The following is a 22,410-nucleotide window of genomic DNA, read 5'->3' as shown; positions in this document are numbered from 1 at the left end:
CTCTTCGTGTTTTTGGGGGATGTTGCATAACAGGCAACCCACCCGCAGTAGATGTGCACGGTGTGAGGTCTCGCAGCAAGCTATCAAATACGGCGCATTTCTGGGCTTTTAAAAAAAAACGCTATGCGTCGCCAGGTGTTTCGTCGGATTTGAGGTGTTACCTCCTTTGACAGTATCACAGTATCAGCTTAAAGCACTTGTTGCAGGCTGCTGAGTTTGCATATTTTGCTATGAAGTACAGCCAGACTTTTGACCGCTTCGCCTTGGGCATTTTAATCTGTAGCTCTGCTCTAACAGAACGTACGTACCTGGCCCCGCCTACTATCCTCGGAAACGTAAAACGATTGGCTAGAATCTAAAGTGTATCACAGCTCAGGAAAAAAAAGCACCGAAATAAAGCACCGAAATGTGCGCTGCTTTTCGGTCTGGTTACTACCGTTTATGTCAGAACCGGTGCCATCATGGCACCGGACACCGGTACCCATCCCTAGCTGTAAATATGCTCTGCAGTAGCATACCTACAACCACCCCCAACACACTTTCACTCATATTAGGAGTGGCAGGATTCAGGAGGGCTGGCTTCGGTTTCCCACAGACTTGAAAATATTACATTAAGCTCCACACAACCAGCCCTAATCCTAAACATGACTTCAGCTTTCTCCCCTTATCCTCTGCCTTCCTCTTACCCTCTCTAATCATGTTTTATATTTTACACTCCAGGCTGACTGTGGTGCCTGGGGTGAGCTCGTTTTATTCAGAAATCCCCTTTTCCATATGCTCCATATAGTGTACAGGAAAGGGACACTATAGCTCTATTATTGGATGACTTGTTTTATAGGGTTCGCTGGCTTGTTGTACAGTACTCAGGCTGTAACTATACAGCACAGGGAAGCTGGTCTTGTTTCTCTAATGACACAGGATGATTGTCATTACGCACACATATAAACATAACCTCAAATCCACCCTCTTGTAATCAATGCCCATGAGGTGAAGCCCTTAAACAAAACTACAAAAATAAAACAGGAAAAATAGAGGAGTGCAAGTATAATAGGAGCAGTGTAACTGTGCTTAGGTTTATAGACAAGTTCTCATTATTGTCCTTTTTAAACATCAACAGATCCATCTGCTGAGTGTTGTCTTATGGTCTTAATAAGAGTGGACATTATTGCCTGTAACAGATCAAGGGCTGGCCTTTTAAACAGAGAAACAGTTAACCTCCTCATGGGCTGTAGGCTGGGCAAACACGTACAAATTGTCTACGTGTTTGCATGTGAGTGTGTATTTGCATGTGAGTGTGTATTTGCGCTAATTGCTCCCTTTCTGTCTCTGTGATCAGCTCATTTTCTCTCAGCTGGAACTTGAGAGTAGGAACAAAGAGCCAGTCAGCTTGGATGGCAGACAACATGGTCATTGAGCAACGGTCTGAACCTGAACTCGACACTGACTCAACTCTCAGTAGCACATGCTAACAAAAATGAAACAATATTACAACAATCACAATCCTCAAGAGTCCGGTTTATAGGAAAAAAGGAGAAATCAGCTTTACTGTCCAGCTGGCTCTGTGTGTGTGTGTGTGTGTGTGTGTGTGTGTGTGTGTGTGTGTGTGTGTGTGTGTGTGTGTGTGTGATGGATACTTAAAGCCAGAACTTTGAAGGTTAAATGTGACCAATTCACAGCTTCAGTGATTCATGGTACGTGCATGAATCCACTACCTTAGTTTGAAGTTGATTCACATAAACGCAGTACTTCTGCCACCATTAAATTATCACACTACCCCCAAAATAAACATGAAGATGACGACAGAAATAACCCTCAGCAGCATGAGGCGGTTCGATGCACATGGAACTGTTTAATTATCACTTCAATCCCTCTCTATGTCTAACGCCTTTAAAAAACATTTTGTGACTCACCATTTATTAGACTGAGCTTCTAATTTCTCTCAGCTCGCTAATTTATTTTTTCTTTAAACAAACTAAATTTAGCATTCACAAATTAGTCTGGGCAATATTTAACACAATTTCAAGAGTGGCGTCCACAGACAGTCACACTTTCAAAAGCTTGAGGAGATAAATTCACACACCGTATCCCTCTGAATGTCTGTGTTCAGATATAAACTTTTTTCTACTGCAGCATGGTTCTCATAATCCAAGTAGTGGTTTTGATAGTTAGGCTTTGGAGTCTGATATTTTCAAAGAATTGGATCCAAATTCCCCCTTGTAAATCTAAAGCAGTTTTCTGCTGATTAACATTCCGGGTTTGCCTAGGCAGAGAGCAAAAGCATGATGCAGTGAGTCAAACTGGGGGCTGGAAACAAGGCTGGTGGGGTGGTGGGTAGATTACGATAAGTACTGTAGGTCCTCTCACTCTTTCAATCACTGCTTTGCTTCCTTATCTTTGTCACTTCTAAGCTAAATCTGTTTCCCCCTCACTGAAACAAACTGATACAGAGGGCAGCAATCAATCAGATCCTGTTTTAAGCAACACAACATCCAAAAATATTAAACAGTGAACAAAAAATCAAGATGCTAAATAAGTGAAAGAGTAGAAACAAACCTTTTGTCATTCAGCATTATCAAGAAAAGCTCCACGTTTTGCATACTGCTCGTATATTCTAGTTGTATACAACTGCATCATAAAATATTCTGTGATTACAACAACATAGTCTGTGTAATGTGTAGCACCCAAACAAAGTAAAGTAACTCGAGCAAAGACACTTTCAGTTTAAGTGATTAAAAACTCCAGAGTCAGCGCAATGAATGTGGAAGGCTATGATGTCTCTTGAAGACAATAAAGGATTTGTAGAGTAGTGCTGCATTAACCCTCTTACTACTACACATTCCAATTAAACCTGCATTAAGAAAGGACAACCCACAGACATCCCATTATAGCCTGCCATTGGTGAGATAAATACAGAGGATGAATGTGCATCATTTCATGGACATTACAACTCATCAGCATTTCTCAGCAGCAGTGAGTGAACAAAGCTGAGCTTTGCTCAAAAGGCCAGCAGTTCTTTGTGTGGCGTAATTAGCAGGGCTGGGTCCATTTACATCTGTCTGCCTTTACAGGCCACTGATGACAACAACAACTGTCCTCAGTACAAAAAGACAGGAGATAGTTCGATACTGGGAGGGGATGCACAATTGTAACGTTGTACTTTGAAAGCGGACAGAGCACCTCATGCAATTAGTCAGGAAATCAATGTCAGTGATGGAACATCTGCAATATTGCAAATAAATCAATGAGCCACCCTAACCTCAGGCACAAATGATGACATTGTGATAAATGTGCTTGCTCCAGTCTGGCCACACACATATAAAAACAGAACGAACTAATTGTATGCGCCAATCACTGACATGTCATAAAGAGCACAAATGATGGGGTCATGTGTCAGTCTCACAGATGACAGCAATAAGCGGATCAGAGCACTAAATATCCTCCGTCTGTGCGACCTGGGTGCGTTAGGGACCGGCAGGGTGTGTCAAGATGTCGACCTCTTTAGCAAGACGTAGTAAAATAGCTTTAACCGGACCAGTCACTTTATTCAATATGCTCTATGACCCATCTGACACCCACTGAGGTTTACAGCTCACCTATGACCCCAGCACACCCCTTATACGCCCCTTCACACACACGGAACATAGAGGGAGTGTCCGCACCTCCAAACAAAGCCGACTAAAAGACCATTCCTGTATTCAGTTATGTAATCTCTTGACCCCAAACTCTTCACATACATAAAGCCACAACTGGACACACAAAGACACATATCCACCCTCTTTTGTGTTCATGAGGTAGCAAGTGTCCACATGGTGGTCAGCGATACAGGAGACACGTAAAAGCTAAACAAAGCGTCATTGTGTCTTTACTCTACTTACAAACATGCCGATGGCATAGTGGTGGTGGGCACGGAGTTTGGGAGTTCTTGTGTTATCTACTCTGTTTTCCTTAAATAAGCTCAAAATGAGAAACTGAGAAAAGAACTTACTAACTTTGTGGTAATTTGCATATATGTGAAACCACAATGCCCTTCTGTACTAAAACTGAAAATACAGATACAGTGTTCGCTCCAGCGATTCTCTGCTTCCTGTAGAAATGATGACTGTGCTTCTCTGCATTTCTGGACTTGAGTTCCCATTTTGTGTCATGAGTGTGAGAAAAAGAAAGAATGAATAGAAAGAAATAGAAATAACGAACAAAGAAAGAAAATTAAAGCACCAGGCTGTGTGAATCTGGTCTTGGCCACTCAGTTTATTTTTGTGCACCTCAAGATACAAGACATGAAAAAGCATAAATCTCTGTCTGGTGTACCCATTTATTTCTTATTTCTGTACTTCTGACTAACTGCAAGCCGGCCAAATATCACAAAAAGCAGTCAGTGTTAATATTTCTGGTTAAATAAAAAAAATGACTCCACTAAGAAATACAAATACTGCAGCAATTATGTTAAGTCATCATTATTTTGTAGCACAGAGTAACCAAACAGTGATGTGTGTCCAGCACAAATATTTCAGAAGTCTATGATGAGTTTGTGTTGCTTCTTCTCTATAGGGGGCACCTGCTCACACATTCCACAGCAGCAATCATGGGAGCTACACAAATAAAGTTGTGGGAGGTGAGCATGTGTGTGTATACAGGGGTTATGTTTGTTACTGCGTTCCCAGCTGTTGCTTCTGCAAGTGCTATAGACAAGCTTCGCTCATTACGTCTCCTTTAAAAGTTACTAGGAGTTCATTTTAGCAACTTAACGTGAGATTTACCCCTGAGGTACGTTTTATTGGGTCTTTCCACTATTGTAGCTCTGTGAGTACGAATGTGTGTGTGACTGTGTGCAGTCAAGACGTAGGTCAAGATGAGTCTCTTCCATGGGTCTCTGTGGACCACCCACTGAAGCCCCATGCTCTAAGCAGCAGATGGGGGAAAAAGGCAAGCATCCCAGACAAGATATCACAAGAGACTGTTGCCTTTCTCAATCTCTGCTTCTTACAACTGCAAAACCAGAAAACTTTAACAAACAGAGGATTGTAAGAAGTACAAACCATGCAATGGATGAAGCCAATTTGCCTTTAAAGAGATTAATAGCTTTGGCAACTAGTGTGTGTGTGTGTGTGTGTGTGTGTGTGTGTGTGTGTGTGTGTGTGTGTGTGTGTGTGTGTGTGTGTGTACACATTTCTTCCTGAGCATAGCAGAAGAACTGGTCACTTTACTTCAGCTGACTTTCCCACACTGCTACCCAAAGCCACAATGGCTAAATAATAACTGACAGTCTGTTAGCTCTTCCTAACACAAACACGCAAAAACTCACACCCTGGCACACATGTGAATTTTATATTACCAACTGTATCCTTTACAGAAATTAATATAACCTGGCAGGAAACAAATGATAAATCATTGTGACTGACACTGCTTGAAACATATTCGCAATCTTAACAAAATAAGAGGGTATAGCGAGTGGAGAAAAGTTTCCAAATTGCTGTACAGTAAACCCACTCAGACCTGTAATATGTGCTGAGTGTTGGGCTCAAACCACCATGGGTATTGTTAGTAAATCATGACTATTGAGAGGTGCTAGCCACATCCTGACCACACACAATAAAACACACACACCCCTCTACCCTTCCCAAAGAAAAATAACTGCCCAACAGCCAGAGACGCTTTAAACAGGGTGGTGTGCGTGGGTGTGTGAGTCTTGTAGAGGAATGTTTATGTGTAACAAATTTGAGGAGAGGACTGTTATTGCGTGCACACATACACAGATCCAATACAAATGAACAACCTATTTTCATTCTCCTGTTCTATATGCTGCTATAGTCTGACTGTGTGTGATGATGACAGCTGAGCATATGCACGGGTCTCGCCATCTTTATTCACCATCCCCTGCAATTCTTTCTTGACAGGCTTTCACTGGGCAAAATCTCTATTTTCTGCCCCATAATTCCACAGTTTTTAAAACTCTCTCTAACTTTTAGTTCTTGCACTTCCTGTCCCATTCCAAGACAAACAATAATGCTTGCTTTGCCCACACGGGAAACCCCAGAACCACATATGGCTAGACAGACAGCAGGAAAGGTTCATGGGATATTTCATTCAACTGCTTGCCAAGTGTTCAGAGTTGGGTCTTGGAATACCTAACCTCATAGGTTTAACACACACACACACACGCACCGACACACATGCATGCACACACACACAGTGTTTCCTTACCCTTGAACAATTCCCAGGCTCCAATTTCAGCCCCCATGCAATCTCAGAAGGGCGTTCAGAAACAGGAGAGTGATAACAAGAAACATTTTTACCTTCAACCACTTGAAAGAAACATGAAGAAAACAGAACATAAGATACTAATGATGAGATCTAGTGCACAGAAGGAATTCTACATAAAGACAGTGATATATATTTGTATATATATAAAAAAAGAAAGATTTTTCTGGTCCACTGCTGAAAGCCAGGGTTAACCTAGCAGTCAAGATCTATACAATATGATACCCAGAGATCGCTAAATATATTTAAAATAAGACCTCTTGGGTGCGTTTTCATGTGAACATAATTATGCTTTCCCCAGTCATCCTCTCTGGGTAGCAGGAGTCTGCAGGAGTGTGCGATACAGATTTGCATGGGAAGTCTCTGGCTGACCTTTGGCCAGGGGTAATTGGCAAGACAGAACTAGAGATGAGAAAAGAAAGAAAAAGAAGGCAAAACAGGGAGGAAAAGGGTTTGGAAGGTAGAAGACGAGGAGGAGTGATTCCTTGATTTTGGTTTTACACTGTGGTGACACACAAACCATCTTGCAGAAATGCAAATGAACTCATACATAACAAAGACAACCACAGAAAAAAAGCCAGAGAGTGTTAAATGGAAAGTTGCATGCAGTGTATGAGCCAGGGCATGAATAGCACTTGACCTGTCAGCTAACTGCTGACCTCACTACTCTGTAGCTACTAACACAAGTTGGCCAGAGGGTAATTATGGGCTACAGAGCAGCAGTCCACAAGAGCCAAGAACCACTAGGCAGGTTCAGCTGTGTTTTTTCCCCTCTGTGCTTGTCCCTCAGGCCTGCTTTTCTCACTGTGCAATTCACTACTTTTGAGTAAGTCCATAATTTATTCCTCAGTATGGACATGTTAAATTATTTTAAAACACAGATTCATAACCCTTCTCTCTTCCTGTCTGCTGGCAAATTGTACCAAAATCAAAGCTCAATACAAATCTATCATTCAATCACTGTCTCACACATACAAAACACTATGTCACTGGTTTCCTTGTAATTAGATGATGAAGACTCTCGCAGTAACGCAGAGTAGCAAGTGTGACTGATAAGAATAAAGAGCCCTCTCTTTATTCTTATCGGGGGGGGGGGGGGGGGGCGGCGGCATGGAAGGAGAGAAAGATGGAGCCTTTGGGAAGCTTCCAGGGGTCAGGGCAAGCAGAAGCTTAAATCAAGTTGTTCTTTCCCAGCATGGCGCTGGAGATTATAGCTATCCATTCAGATATGATGGATGTAAAGAATGTGTGTTTTCTTTTCCACTTTCCTTTCCTGAAAAGCAACAGATATCACATAGAGATCCCAATGAGGTTAAGAAGTACTTGCTATCACAACTCCATTCAGAAAACAAATAAACCCGCTCCATGCTGATAGTGTAGGTTCCTTTCTATCTGTGTCTGCCCATTTGCTACTTATCAGACTGTGCTTATATCTCTGGTGTTTTTGATTTTTTTGTCTTAGTGTGCAAGCGTGTTCTGTTTGAGTTATCTTTGTATATTCAGACAGCAAGATAGAGCCACAATGTTATCAGAGTCAGAGAAGCACCAAGACTTCTCCTTCCTCAGTCTCCACATTTGGGCTTTCCTCTCAGGCTGCTGTCGTATGTACATTCTCCCTCGTTCCCCTGACATCAGACTGCCTGGACTGTGGAGCCTGCCTGCAGACCTCATGTCAAACAAAGCCTTTCAGCAAAACAAATTAAGGCAGTTATGTTGAAATGTTTGCATGGCACCACCTGAAAGAGTAAAAGCTGTTCTTTTTGGCTGGGGCTCGGCTAACTGGCTGGGTGTTGGCGTTGCAATATTTATGACTTGCTAACCCTCAGGCTGACTCCCTCCCCACTGCAAGCCTTAAACTCGCAACACATATGCCCCCTGCATCTCCATCATGCAGACGGACACACCCTTTCTTAGCACCTGACTGGAGTACTGAAAGGCTCCTTCTGTGGTGGAGGCATTTCCTGCCAGGCTATAGACAAGTATGTAATTGCTCGGGCATTTGTCTAATGGAAAGTCATGTTGACCAGCTCCACAACATTATTTTTCACCTCTGTTAACTGGGTAGGTTTTAGATTTTAACTTATTTGTGAATGAGCTTTTGAGAATTCCTTTATAAGACTTATTAACAGAAGCGCCACAAGGCTATATGCGGTGCGTGGTCTAATATCTAATGCAAAGCATGTGGAAATAAGAATGGGCTATAATTAGTCACACTTGTATTTACAGGCCACGCTGGTGGAAGAAATGTCTAATCCTAACACGTTTAAAAATCCCATTGGGCTCACGGAGAGTTAAACCAAATTAGGTTTGATGAGCTGATGAATGTGTTGGCATTGAGGCTGTTTTCTGAGGCTGTAATTTGCTCCTAGAAGTCTAAAAGAGGGGAAAATATTGAGTATTTTAGTTTAACTCGTGCTCTGTTTAACTCCTGTCTGACTCACTTCCTCTACAGCCTCTCCATGCATAGACAAAAGCAATACAAACTCACTTCAGATCACTGAGGATACTAATAGACCAATTCACATTCAGAGAGAATGCAAGCTAGACTGCAGAATTAATCAATGCCAATAAACAAATGAAAAAAAAAAAACCAATAAAAAAATAAATAAAACTGGATCACTGTCCACCCTTTTTCTTAAGCCCTTAACTATTAGATTTTTTTTTTAAGGTTACATTTCTCTGAACACGTTCAACAAAGCATCCTTTCACTGGTATAAAATTCCTACCACATAACACGCTTTCCCCTCCACAGCTCAGATTATATCAGTCCTGGAGAGGAAATAGTGCTGGTGTCCAGCACTGTCTGTGACCCAGCAGTGACACACAGATGGCCAACACAACACAGAAACAGAGAGCAGATGTGGCTAAAAACACAGAGGCCATCAATTCGCAGAACACATCCAGTCAAACACACACTTCCATGGACATGGGCCCACATATGTACACAGTTAAATACAGATGTAGCCCAAATAAGCGGGATCGTGCCCAAGGGACAAATCCAGTGCAGACACATAGTAACACAGAGTGTTAGGTCAGAATTTTCTTAGTGCAACAGCAATAGCATTTAAGCCCTATAAACACAACAGAAACAAAACCTATGACCTATGTATAATGGCTAACATTTTCAAAGGAAATGCATGGTGATTATGTATAACTAGGAGTCTTTAAAGTCTGGAACTTGGGAACTAGGATAATCTGATGATGTCCCCACAAACTCTGTCCTCAGCGTTAATCTAACCTTTCATGTCCAAAAGCATACCTCTTAAATCAAAGTGTATGTCAGATATTCTTAAAGTCATACTTTTATTTCATCAAATGCATTTCATTGTTGGCTTTTCCTAATAGTAGACATCCTCTTTTGGTTACCTACGAGATTTGATCTGTTTATTTCAGTTTCAGGAAGGAGTACACATGTGGTGGATTTCTGTACAGATCTTATCGACAGAAAGAGGCTTAAGTCTGGAGCAGAGGGTGTCCTGTCTTGACAGAGTCTGCTTTCCTGTGCCCACATGTGTACTCCATATGGCTCCTTCCCTGCACTAACCACAAGGGAATTCCAGGAAACCTAACTGTACATGGTTTTTGGTCTAAATATGCTGTGTGCTGCGGTGGCTCTTTTAATCACCACATATCCATGTGGATGACCATGCCCCAACAGGTGATGTTTTTAGAAGATGGCACTGCTGGTTAGAAGGTTTCAGATGCAAAAAAAAAAAAAAAGAAAGAGAGAAGATATACAGCAGTAGGATTGGATAGAGAAAAATAACATGTGCCAGAAAAGACTGGAATATGACTACCTGATATGCTGTTACAGAGGTCAAATAAATAAATAAATAACCAGATTTGATAGGCCATACCAAGTGAAACATTTCAGATGAAGCCAAAGAAGTCTGCAAATCAGCACAACTTGGGAAAGGGTTGATATATCCTGTGATGTGGGCAAAATCTGCTGAGCCTCAGAGTTTATATACGTGTTGTTGTTGATGAAGCTGCAGGCTCGACATGCAAACAAACACATTCCAGTGTCTGGTGAAGAAAGATTAGACAGTTCAGGGAAGGGAAGACTAAACAAGTAGTACCCTTACTTACGATGGCAATGATAACCAACAGCCATACTCTGCATCCATTTCTGTCACTGGTCACGGGCATTTTGAGAAATTTTAAAAAGCAAAACTCCTCTTTGGGCATTCAGATAACTGCATCTTCTTGAATTCGGTGAAACAGAAGTACCGTAGACAGTCTCCACTCATCACTGTGCTCATCACTGTGTTTTAATGCCTTTGTTAGCTGTCACTCTGTCAGCCCTTAATCAACCATGTTGACAGATAAGGCTAACTCAGGACTGCACACAGTCCCAGTATGCACACTGCAGTCCCTCTTAAAAGCACAGATACCATCAGAATCGGACTAGAGGCAGAAATGGATGAGAGTGCACGACATCAAAGCAGAGACAAGCGCAAGAAATTTCAAAGGCTGCAATGACCTACTTCTGACATGTATGCACACAACTCCTTTAACCTGTCAAAATGGGCACTGTGCTCACTGAGCCTGACACACTTACCAAAAAGCTTGTCATAAATGCTGTTCTTGCATTGTGCTTGCTTTTTATTTTCCATTGCTTCCATCCTATTCTCTCTATCCAACTTCTCCCTCTGGAAAATTGGCTCGTTGTTCAGGGAGTTAGAGAAACTACTCCCATCGTTAATGCAAACTATGAACCAATGCTCAACCTGCGAGTGATGTACTGCGAGTTGGGCCTTGGTTTGTCCCAGTGAGGAAGAAGCTGGTATGTAGTGCATAACAGCTTGTTCTAGCCATGCAATGGCAACTATTAAGCTAGCGTACTTGTGCAATTTTGTTCGTCTTTTTTGTACTGTTAACTACACTGATGGGAATAGTAATACAAAGACAACAAACTACAATAAATAGTGTATTTGGATCCCGAAGGACTAAGGTGAAATACTCTACTTGTGTAAATTTGCAAATACTCATGTGTACAGTAGTGTATGTGCATATGTAAATGAATATCAGTATGAACTCAAGTGTGACTATCTCGAGGGGATAAATCTGTGTGCACAACGGTGAGGCTACCAGCGACTGTGTTTGCTTTTCCAGTGCAATATATCTGAGATCTGCAGTCTCCACACACTGCTTCTCTGACTCTGGTGGACAAAGAGGTCACTGACAGAGTCACAAAAAGCTCCCTCTTTCAGCTTGTTTACAAAAACAACAGTTTAGACTTTAAAGGAAAGAAGAAGAAAAAAATACTTTCCAAGCTCGGCTGAAGAACATCCAAAAGAAGCTGTGCCCTCATTCAGCACTGGCTGGAGTGATCACAGCCTTTACTTTGGCTCCCAGGCTGCATGTACACGCTGGAGCAATCCTCCACACAGACTCTAACTCTTCCTCAGCTGCAGACATTTGGCTTGAATCTACCTGGCTATATCAGAGAACGCAGCACAGAGTAATTAAATCCAATCCATGCTCACAAAAATGTGTTTCCTCTTAAACTGCACACTTCCCGATCCTTCTCCATGCAGCCCTCCCATCTGATCTATTTGTGTGTAATTAAAACATTACAACCCAATCACCCACAAAATGGTTCTATATTGACTACAATGGCTGGCTTTAGTTTTGCTGGGGGATACAAGCTGCCGAAAGGGTGCATTCCAGCTAATGCCTATTAGCAATTACAACCATGATGCCTGGCACTGATTTTTTTCAGAGTAAGAAGCAGGAAAGCTGATTATTTTAGTAGGGGTTTGTGGTTTGACACAGACTTAGGGAGTTATTCAGAGTTTACTCTTTGGGATATCTGTGAATGGAATGAATGTTTAAAGGCAAGGCGGAACTGATCTGCACTGGCCCAGAAACAACCAAATAAAGGATTGAATGAAATATGAATAAAGAGTTTGTGTGCATCTGTGTATAGAGATATTTTTTCTCTTGTACTTCAGCTAGAATGAATTGGTTGTGTTATTAGGTTAGGTCCTTTATAGCCATTTGATTGGGCAGATCTGACAAAAAAAAGCAAAAGAAACATAAGCACAGAAAGGCTACTGTAGTTTAACCTCCTTAAAGGTTTCAGAAATTGGTGACCTTCTTGCTCACATCCAATCATAGATGTACATCAACAGTGGCTTTCTGATGACATGCAAATCTACACTGAACACAAAACAAACAAACAAAAAAGTGGTAAAGTGCATTCTTCTGCTGAAATAGACCACTAGTATCAGGGAATACCATTGTGTTGTCAATGATCTCTAAAGATATCAAGTTAGGTGGTGCTTTGTGTCAATGCAACATCCATGTGAACATGATTTCTAAGCTGAGCTCTGCCTACAGTGTCACACTCTCGGGTTCGGCAAATGAGTCACACTGTTTTAACTGTTTAGCATTCAGTGATGAAGCGTTTACACTTAAACACCAAAGTATAAATGGTCTCATGCAAACACTGCAGAGACGCGGGCAGGAGTATAAATAAAGCTCGTGTCAGCCCTTACACTGAGATGATGCAATGCACTGTTATTCCTCTTAGATATTGCTGACATTCAGGCAATGCTCCAAGATGCCTGGTTAAAGATTGCAACCATTTGCCAGCCTGTCATCCTGCTTCCCTCATTAGCTTCCCGAGCTGTAATCCCAGCCCTATGGACAGAGGAATGTGACTCTCCCATTGCACATTTTTCAGTGTAAACAGGTCAAAGAAGTTTTATAAACATATAACTTCCCCAGTTTGCTGACAGAATACCGATTTCCAATATTGAGATTAGAACTCTGAATCTAGACACAAAGGAACAACTGCTTTCAACTTTGCAATCACTATTTGTATGTCACTTGACCTCTTTCCCATGAATATCTGCCATGCCCATCTCTTTGGTTCCACTCCCTTCAGTGATTTACTGTAAACAGTGTTAAGAAAAAACGTGACTCATGCTGCTGTAATATGATAGGAGGTACATTGCCAGAAGGCAAAATAAAGTTAATACAGTTTTATTAAAAGAGACAGGAGTTATACCTGAGGTGGTTCACAATATGAACTCCAAGATTATTGTTTGACTTTATTTTCATTAATTTAACAGACACAATCACCTGCATGAGAGGATAAGAAGTCAGTGATAGTTTCCTGGTTCGGTGCTATTGGCTTTTTACTAGTCAGACAAACCATTCGTGCAGTCATATCTGTGAAAGCATCACTCATGGTTTGCCAACAAGGGTCAGTATCCGCAAAGCCAAGTATAAGAAACCACATTTAAGTACAGTGAAACACAGAACTCTAAAGGGTTACTGTTTTTACAGCTGGGACAACACAAGCAACCACTGCAATCAGTGACATTGACCATTAGTGTGAATGCAGCCTGGTACATGCAGTCACAAATAAAGCTTTAACACAAAAGCACGAGAGTTTAGTGAAGCATTAACCCCATCTACTAAAGCTTTAACACTTAGTTTTGTTGGCCCTTCAAACAAATGTCTGCCGGCAGTTTTCAAACGGGTCACCTAAATTAATCCGTGTGGATATTTAGGAAAACGGGTTTGTTGTTAATGCTCGTCTCCAACATACTCAACACTCTTGCGAGCCCTTAATATTATTAACATTTTTAGGTTTTTTTCTCCCAAAACTCAGTTTGATCCTCACCAGATTTGTGCAACAGGGGAATGTATTTTCAGAGTGCTGGTTTCTCCATCTGTGTGACCACAGCACTGGGCTCCTCTCCCTGCATCTCTCTGCCCACTGTTCCCACGCCTCTTTATGGGCTAAATACATATTTAGGGAAACACTGAGTAGCAAATCATATGCTCTGACAGTACACCCCAAACCCAATACTAGCAGTCTTTTTACTATCTTCATGGATTTAAAGAAAGAAGAGAGAAGAAAAAAAATGTTAGTACTGGACTAAGTTTATCTATCCATGTATAATATTTTGAGCATGAACGCTCTCTTTCACTGAGCCCCTGCTTCAGACTATACAAGTATTCACATTCAAGTTTTAGAACAGCAACCCAAATATCAAACTACTGCCCAGTGCAAAGTGTGAATGGGGCTGGTGATTGAATTTAAAGTCATGTCCCAAAATAAATGACCCTCTAGTCAACTGTTTGCAAATCTAACTACTGGACTGCTGTTACAAGCCCCTTGAGCAAACAACTATAAAGTCCGAGAAAAGCGGGAAAAAAGTCCTCCAAACACTTGAATGGTGCTCACTTGGAAATTGTCCTATTAGCCAGACCAAAGCTTAACACACATCTGTGTGCTAGACATAACGATCAATGATTTCATAGCCACTTCTACTGTCCATTAGTAAAGCTACTACTCTGCACTTTAACATGCTCCACTGTACTGTCAATACAAATTATACCAGGAAGTGCTCGCTCACGCCATTTCCTTGTGAGGAGAAATAAATGACAAATGGATTCTTCTGTATAGTCACATTGTGTATAGTGTTCAACCAGTGCTGTAGATCCATTTATATGCAAGCAAAGAAGACTAAATTGGTTTCAGGGTCTGTGTGCATGTCAATGTGCTCGGGTGAGTCTGCAAGTGTAATGAATAAGATCCTGGCACATCACAACTGGGTTTCTCTAATGCACTCCCTGTAGACCAGAAGAAATAAACAGATAAAGATGAAGTGGATGTGGATGTGAACGCAATGGCAAAAAAAAGGGAGAAAGAGGGAGAGAGAGAGCCAAAAGTTAGACTAAGCATGAGAGGGCAAGAGGAAAGGAGGGAGGGAGGGAGTTTTCAGTTTTGTTATTGGAGCCGTACAAGTCATTTCTAACTTAAAGAGTTCCAGATGTGGGTCAGCCTCTGAGAAAGAGGCAGAAAGATGAAGTGAGATCAAGTGAGAGGGAGGAGTTTTAATAGAATGTGCCATGCATTCTATATGATCAATAATCTACCCTCCCATACTGGTTTGTAAGAAGGAAATGGATATTTGTTTTTTGTTTGGGTGGTAGGCAAAAGAGGGGATGTTGCTCAGCAGTAGGAGGTTGCCGTTTAGGGTGTAGGGTGTCAGGTGGAAAGATGGTAGAGGGGTATGTGGCTTCCATATCCCAGATTTAGCCCTATAAAAAGCTATGGTGGTCAGAATAATAGTCTGTTGTTATTATATGCACACACACACATCACACGATGGTCTTTCTCAAGACCAGTGACTAAACTCACCAAAATAGGCCAAACCTAAGCTAAAGACATCTGGTGAAGTAATGTGACAAAAGCTGCTTTTTAACTTTTTTATGAAATAGCACCCCAATTCAAACGTAAAACCAAACAACAGGCCTGTCTAATGTACAGCAATGTTCTGTTTATAGCACTTGCAGGCTTAAATGGAGCAGATATAATGATGAAGCCACTGGAAGCTGTACAGACTTTGAAATGGAAGGTAGCAGTTAATATGTGAGTGCATGCATGTGGGAAAGTACTATCTATTACGAGCACATTGATCTCAGATCAAAAGTTGGCCGTGTTACATTAGCGTCTTCTCCACATGCACGGCACACTTGCACATAATTGTGCAAGTGTGCTTCATAATTGTATTTAATATTGACTATCTATAGTTATTTTTTCTTTCTCTCTCTCTCTCTGAGTTGTGTATATTGTTCCTTGGTGCGTGTATGCATCCTCAGCATTTGCTTTGACTCCCTCTGTGTTTGACTAAGCTGCACGATCACACAACAAAAGGCCATTGTGCTGCAGTAAAATAGCTCTGCTCCAGGGAGCTGGTAGTGGGCCACAAACAAAGGCTGGTTACACTGTCCCAACACAAGCTCATGCATCAACTCAACGCTGGGCTGCCAAAACAGTCATGGAAAGAGCACTGTGAGTGTACTAGGGATCAACAGAGAAGGCGGAGAAAGAGACTTGATTCAGAAGGGATGTGAGGGTGGAGGAAACAAATAGGCAGGGAGCAGGATGCACAGCTGTAGCTGGAGGAGAGAGGAGGGAGAGATGTAAGAAACAGTATGCAGGGATGGTGGTGGGTGAAAGAGATCTGTCTACCAGGAGTACAGGATGAGGAAATGGAAGAAAGGGAGGATTTTAAAGGAGTGTGGCCAACACAGCGAGAGGCTGAGAGGTGAAGTCAGCGCATACAGAGAGCTATGTCAACAGACAAGCCTCCTGCCTAGACTCTGAAGGCTCTCTGCACTCCAAACCACAACAGTAGAACACCAGAGTGACATGTGAGGACTCAATCTGGCTGGTTGAGTCTTTTTTCTCAGCAATTTGTTGTTTTGTGACTTTGGTTGAACAGAAAATGCCTTCTTTGCCCACATTAGAGGCAATTTTCTTACTCTGACAAGTCAAATTGGCAACAAATACATCAAACTCTCACACACTAAAAGCTGCTGTTGTAATCAGCACCAGGCCACAATTAACCTTTTTCCACACATGGACTCAGAGGGAGTGGAAAGTTGTGATCAACACTCAGGAAGACCAATATGTGATACAAAAAATAGTATGCAACAAAACATTCACTGAAGGTCCTCACTCTATGCTATGCACTGTTAACTTAAATGCACTTTTATATACATCATTTATATTTACCATTAGCGTTCTTCCCGCAGATGAGGTGCTCATAGTGTTGCAGGACTCCCCACAGCTCCGCGTCATTGTTGACCACCCCCTCCATGGCCTCTGCACTCACCGTGACGCACCCTGACCCCAAATCAGGCCCTGAATGACCCCTCTCGGCCATCAGCACCCGGGCACCTATCTCCTCCACCAAAGCTTCCATGCATGCAGTTAGGCATATGGCCGCATACTCGTGGATGCGCACGGAGATGCGGGTGTCCACCATCCAGCGGAAGAAGCGTCCCACAGAGAAGGAGAGGCCGCAGCGGGCGGACTTGCCTTTCCTCAATAGTTCACCGGCACTCATGCTGTACAAGGAGATGGCCTTAACTGTAGCAGAGACGCAGTAGTCGGCGAGGGCCCAGCTGAGCACCAATTTCATGGCACTCTGCACTTCGAAGCGTGTGCAGCGGCAGTGCATGACGCTGAGACGCTGAGCCTCTCTGGAAATGCGGATCAGAGCCCTGCGGAGAAGGGTGGACAGCCGCCTCACAGCCTCCGGTGAGAACACAGGTGTAGTCCCCCATTTCATGCTCCCACTCTCGGCCACTTTACGCAGTATTTTGGCCACCTCCTCCTCAGTCCATGGAAACTCTTCCAGTTCAGGTAAGCGTGGACACTTGGAGAAGATGTCCTCTGGGTCTTCTGGAAGGACAGTGTTGACAGTGTCCCAGCTGTTGTTCCTGCTATTCATGGAGCCGGAGTAGTACCACCAGTTCCCCCGGTGAGGGGCCGTCATGAATGCCTGGGAGTTTGACTTTGAGGAGGACAGGCTGAGGGATTTGCAAGAGTCCCCCGCCCCGTAGCCCGAGTCCAGAGTTAGGTCCTCCAGGGTTTTCATGTGGGCATTGCTCAAGCCAGCCATTGTCGTCCAACGGCCTTCACAGAGACCTTCTGGAAGAGAGGCGAACCTCCTCAGCGGCTTACCTGCAAAGTCAGAGAAGCAGCTGACGAAACTCCTCGGCGAGCTGGACGAACTGGTTACACAGCGCAACACTTGTCAGACATGCTGTGGAGTTCAGCGTGGGACGGCGAAATACTACAACTCCTTCAGCAGACAAAGTCCTGGTTGTTAGAAAGAGCAGACTGAATCAAAACTCTCTCTATTTCATTTACAAAAAGGACAGCCAGGATGATTCAAGTCGCACCCGGCTCACCTTCCCCCTGATCTCACCGGGATTTAAACTTTCCTCCGGTAACCTGTCTTTTAAGAGATGAAAACAGTCCTTCCGCGATTTCAATACAGCCAGAGTCGAGTTTACTTATAAAATAGCTCCATGTAGCCGCTCAACAGACAGAAAGTCTTTGTTTTTTGCGCAGACAATTGTGGAAAAGTTCGAATATATATCTCTGCTCTCCTCTCACAGCTCGTCGTCACGTACAGTGTACCGGAGAGACTCGGCTGCAGATGTGCGTGAGGAGGGACTGCTGCTGAATGACAACGCGGAAGCAGCTCAAACACCAATCAGAAGACGCCCGACTCTCACGTCAGCCAATCAGAGCACACTTAAAAGCTCTCCTAAGTTGGAAAACAAAAGTAAACTTACTTTCCCCTGAAAGAGGGATACCGTAACACTGACGTGTATGACCTACTACTGCATTTGCCCATTATCCAAGTATCACACAATGTTTCAGATATTTTGTGAGAACATTATTTTATAAATATATTATTTTGTCAAATCGAGAGCTCAAAAATACTATTAAATATGATTAAATTATTAAATACTATTTATTGTAACAGTAACAGATACATGGCACATCATCCAGTCCCTAGTTAGTTCCTCTCGTTCACTCAGAAGTACATGGCTTGTTCACTGCATATTAGTCAACTGCACTGTAAGTGTAACAGATACTCTGAGCGCCTAGTAATGATGTAAGACTTATACCATATGAGGTGGAGTAAAGTTTACTTTTGACTGTACAAGGTTTAGGGTTTTCACCGAAAACTGCATTTTAAGCTTATTTAGAACAGGAAGGAAGGCAGAAATACTGCAACAGCTCGAATAATGAGAGATTTTGTAGTGGTTAACTAGTAGTGCACTGTACATTCTGCTCATTCAGCACCAGTTCAGCAGAACTAATAAAAAATAGGCCTGTTACTACCTGCTTCTCATTAGTCTGCGCTCACATAGGCAGGGTGTGTCTCGATTACACATAAGGGGTTTAAAGCACAAGACTCACTCTACGTACCTGCTGGACCGCAACAGTGGCTGCAATAAATGTTATCTTGTATATACAGACCCACATGTTACATGACATATCGTCTGTGTGCATGAAGTGGAAAAACCCAGTCCTGATATGTACATGCACTCGTATCATGCTGTCTGTATTAGTCAGTCATAGAAACTGAAAAAACTAAAGTACATGTAAACTCCCCAATTTCTTGCTGTTAGTCAGAGCATAAGACACACGGGACACGGGAGAGGAGATCACAAGGGGTCAGCGCTTGCCTCATCCAGACCTTGTTTAGCTGTGGTGTGGACAGCGCTTACCTCATGATCTAGAGAGGAAAGCCACAACCGTGTCAATGATTAAATGTCAGTTCTGCTGGGAAGTTTTTTAATGTTAGCGTCATGATGTTTCACTTCTCACATATCACTCATATGTGATCACAGTGTGATATGTGATCAATGCACAATGAGTTCTCTGGATGTATTAGAAACCATTTTTCGGAGGAAGCTTCATCACCTGACTGACGTCATCGTAGCGTATTGAAAGTAGTGTTTCCCAGACAAATTCATGTGTAATACTCTGGCTGTTTTGTTCATGTAGATTTCCCAAAAACAAATGTGTAGCATATAAATAATAACAAAAAGCTATAATTTGCAAATCCTTCGAACACTATAGTTTACAGAAAATATAGCAATGGGAAAATGTTATTTATCCTTTATATTGACAAATAGATGTTCATTTAAAAAAAATATCGTGAAATAATTGAAAACTGGAAAAGTCAGCTGTAGTAAGCTTTATTTCTCTGGCAATGAATCACCCTACCTCTGCTCAAAATATGTTGAGCAATGTTATTTCCATGTCTCCATTTTACCACTTCACGGCCCGTGTGGGACGAGCACCACCGTGTGGTCAGAAAAACAAATAACATTTTTATTTTACTTTTGTGTCACTTTTTCTGTATTGAGACCAGGGTTCCAAAAACATAAATAAACGCACAACAAAAAAACTAAAATATTATCCAGATGTAAGGATAAAAGTTTATTTGCAAAAACAAAAAACAAACAAACAAACAACAAATGAAAATAAAAGTACAATACATTCTTAAAACCTTTTCTCTACAAAACAATTTCACAGAAATTACCTCGGAATGTATACTTATTTTTCATTTTGTAAATGTTTCATATATATATATATCTATATATATATATATTCTTATATTAATGTGTTTCCTTTATTTTAAATAGTCCCATGTGAATGCAAAATTATGTACAGTGTAGACCTTTTTTTCTGTAGAGGCAAAAAAGGTCTAGAGGGCATTTTGACAATCATATAGTCAATAACAGATCGTTAGTGTTCATCCATATACATGTCCAGCCAAGAGCCCTCCAGCCACTCTTCCTCAATATAAGTGCCATGTTGCATAAACAGAAGGCATTAGGAGCCCGGCCTCCAGCCAAAATAATGGGAGCAGGTGGGGTCCTACTGGACTGCAGCTGCCAGTGACTCTTTATCACACCCTCTGTTCCCACTCAGTAGTCATTCTTAACGATTCTCCTTCTATCTCACCAGTGAACACTTCGTATCACTAAAACCTCAATCAAACATGTCCTTTCTTTTGAGATAATACAATAAACAGTGACACTTCTATGATCCTTTAAAGAGAATATTATTTTCCTCTTTTTACAGTATATCTGAATTTACACTGACTTTACAGCCTGCTGATAAATACCGTTGTATTTCTGCTTGTCTCGGCCCTCGTCAGTCATTAAAGTAGCTTAAAAACTGCCTGCAGCCAAACCCTGATAAAGGCACACATTTGTGAAACAGCCATGCCTTGCACCACTGTGTCCCACACATGAACTGGTCTCCCTTCTGTTAGCGCTTAAAACAAGCTCAAACAGAAGAGTATCTGTATTTTCGACAGCCAAGCATTCCCCGTCTCTGTGGGATTTTAATACGAGAAATGAAGTTTGCAAACAAAAAAATCTGTCAGTAGATCTGAAATGCTCACAAATTCAGTGTTATTGAACAGGAATAGCATGCCAAATGTAAGCACATGCTTAATCCAGATAAATAAAAGTCCCCTGTTAAAAAAAAAGAAGAAAAACCCCCTCGTCACTTAAAACAAATCAAGTCATAACCAATAGCTTGCATTATTATAAATGCTCTATTTTAAAATTGACATTATAAAATAATATTACAAACAGATACAAACACACAAGTTAGCATGACAAGGAAAAGGATAAAGAAAGGAATAAAATAAAGGTGATACAGAAGGAGAAAGAGGGGCAGAAAGGGATGTATCTGTTTGAGAAAGGGCTTTTTCTGAACGGAAAACTTTCTGTGGTTTATAATATCAGATACAAAGAGGAGTTCAGCACCTCAGTCATTCTAGTCAATGATATTTAACAGGTAGAAGTTGATGTACTGCTTTATCAAACAAAGTGTTCCTCTACTTGAGCTACAACCCTGCGTCTGAATCGCCTGATGAACACGTTGACACACATTCTATTAGGCTCCCGCGTGAGAGCATGTTAGCAAAAAGATCTTAGGTTGTCTCCACATCTCCGTGTTAGAAAAAAAAAAGGGGTGCTTTCCGTCATGGCAACACACCCACACACCTATATATACATACCCACACATACAAACACACACGCTCTCTGCTTTCCAGTCTGTCTGAAAACATTGCACCAAAAAGGACAGAGAAAAGGAGAATAAAAATAACTCTTCTCTCTGTACAGTAGTTCAGTCAGTGAGGCAAAGTGATGACTCAGGTCCGTCTGCGTAAAAAGCACGCCTCCAAATTTCAAATTTGGAATCAGTTTCCTCGTACAGACAAATACACAACAGGGTCCGAGGAGTCCCTGAAAGGAGCCTGTTTCGAAAAGGCAGAATTCAGGCAGTGAGCGAGCTCCGACAGGTCTCTCTCTCACACACACAGTGGGTCTGCAGGTAGGTTTAGGATCCTCTGACCAACAGGCTGCGCTATCCCTTGGGAGTTTTTTTGTTTTGGGCATTCCACATGCCTCTCTTGGAGTGGTAGTAGTGAAAGAAGTTCCTCAAGCGTAGTCTTTCTACTTCCAAACCGTTCTGCAGGACCCTAACGAACGAGAGAGACAGAGAGAAGTTTCATTTTTTGTCTCAGATCATATTGCAAATACACTTCTACACTAAAAGATAACCCTGCATATAAGCTGATAACCCTGATTTTCATGTGTTCGTGTACTTCTAAATGAGAATTTGGACATGAACAACATGAACATTAGAATGAAGGTACGCTGTATTTTATTACCTTGAGCGTTTAAACAACACGTTGATAGCTGTGTCCTTGCTTTAAATTACTTCTTTTAAGTCAGGTAAGGTCTTTTTTTTTCCAAGTCAGAAAATTGTGTTATTCTGATACCGCA

At 41.8% G+C, this 22,410-nt stretch overlaps 2 protein-coding genes across 2 annotated transcripts in view; both read right to left on the bottom strand.

The window, feature by feature from the left end:
* abtb2b (ankyrin repeat and BTB (POZ) domain containing 2b) overlaps positions 1-18,221 on the bottom strand; it is a 39,579-nt gene extending 21,358 nt beyond the window's left edge. Inside the window, exon 1 of the mRNA XM_086298185.1 lies at positions 16,805-18,221. Coding sequence (XP_086154311.1) covers positions 16,805-17,696 — 892 coding nt within the window. The 5' untranslated portion in view covers positions 17,697-18,221. The remainder of the gene's footprint in view (positions 1-16,804) is intronic.
* A 1,588-nt stretch (positions 18,222-19,809) lies between these two features.
* Positions 19,810-22,410, bottom strand: part of b4galnt4a (beta-1,4-N-acetyl-galactosaminyl transferase 4a) — a 155,326-nt gene continuing 152,725 nt past the window's right edge. Inside the window, exon 20 of the mRNA XM_086298183.1 lies at positions 19,810-22,103. Coding sequence (XP_086154309.1) covers positions 21,989-22,103 — 115 coding nt within the window. The 3' untranslated portion in view covers positions 19,810-21,988. The remainder of the gene's footprint in view (positions 22,104-22,410) is intronic.

This window comes from Aulonocara sp. 'chitande type north' Nkhata Bay, linkage group LG7, assembly GCF_057382095.1.
Source record: "Aulonocara sp. 'chitande type north' Nkhata Bay isolate Kocher_YH1m ecotype deep benthic linkage group LG7, A_spYH_male_GT1.1, whole genome shotgun sequence".
In the NCBI taxonomy this organism is placed as follows: Eukaryota; Metazoa; Chordata; class Actinopteri; order Cichliformes; family Cichlidae; genus Aulonocara; species Aulonocara sp. 'chitande type north' Nkhata Bay.
The sequence above is the reverse complement of the archived record's forward strand: the minus strand, read 5'-3'. Positions and strand labels throughout refer to the sequence as shown.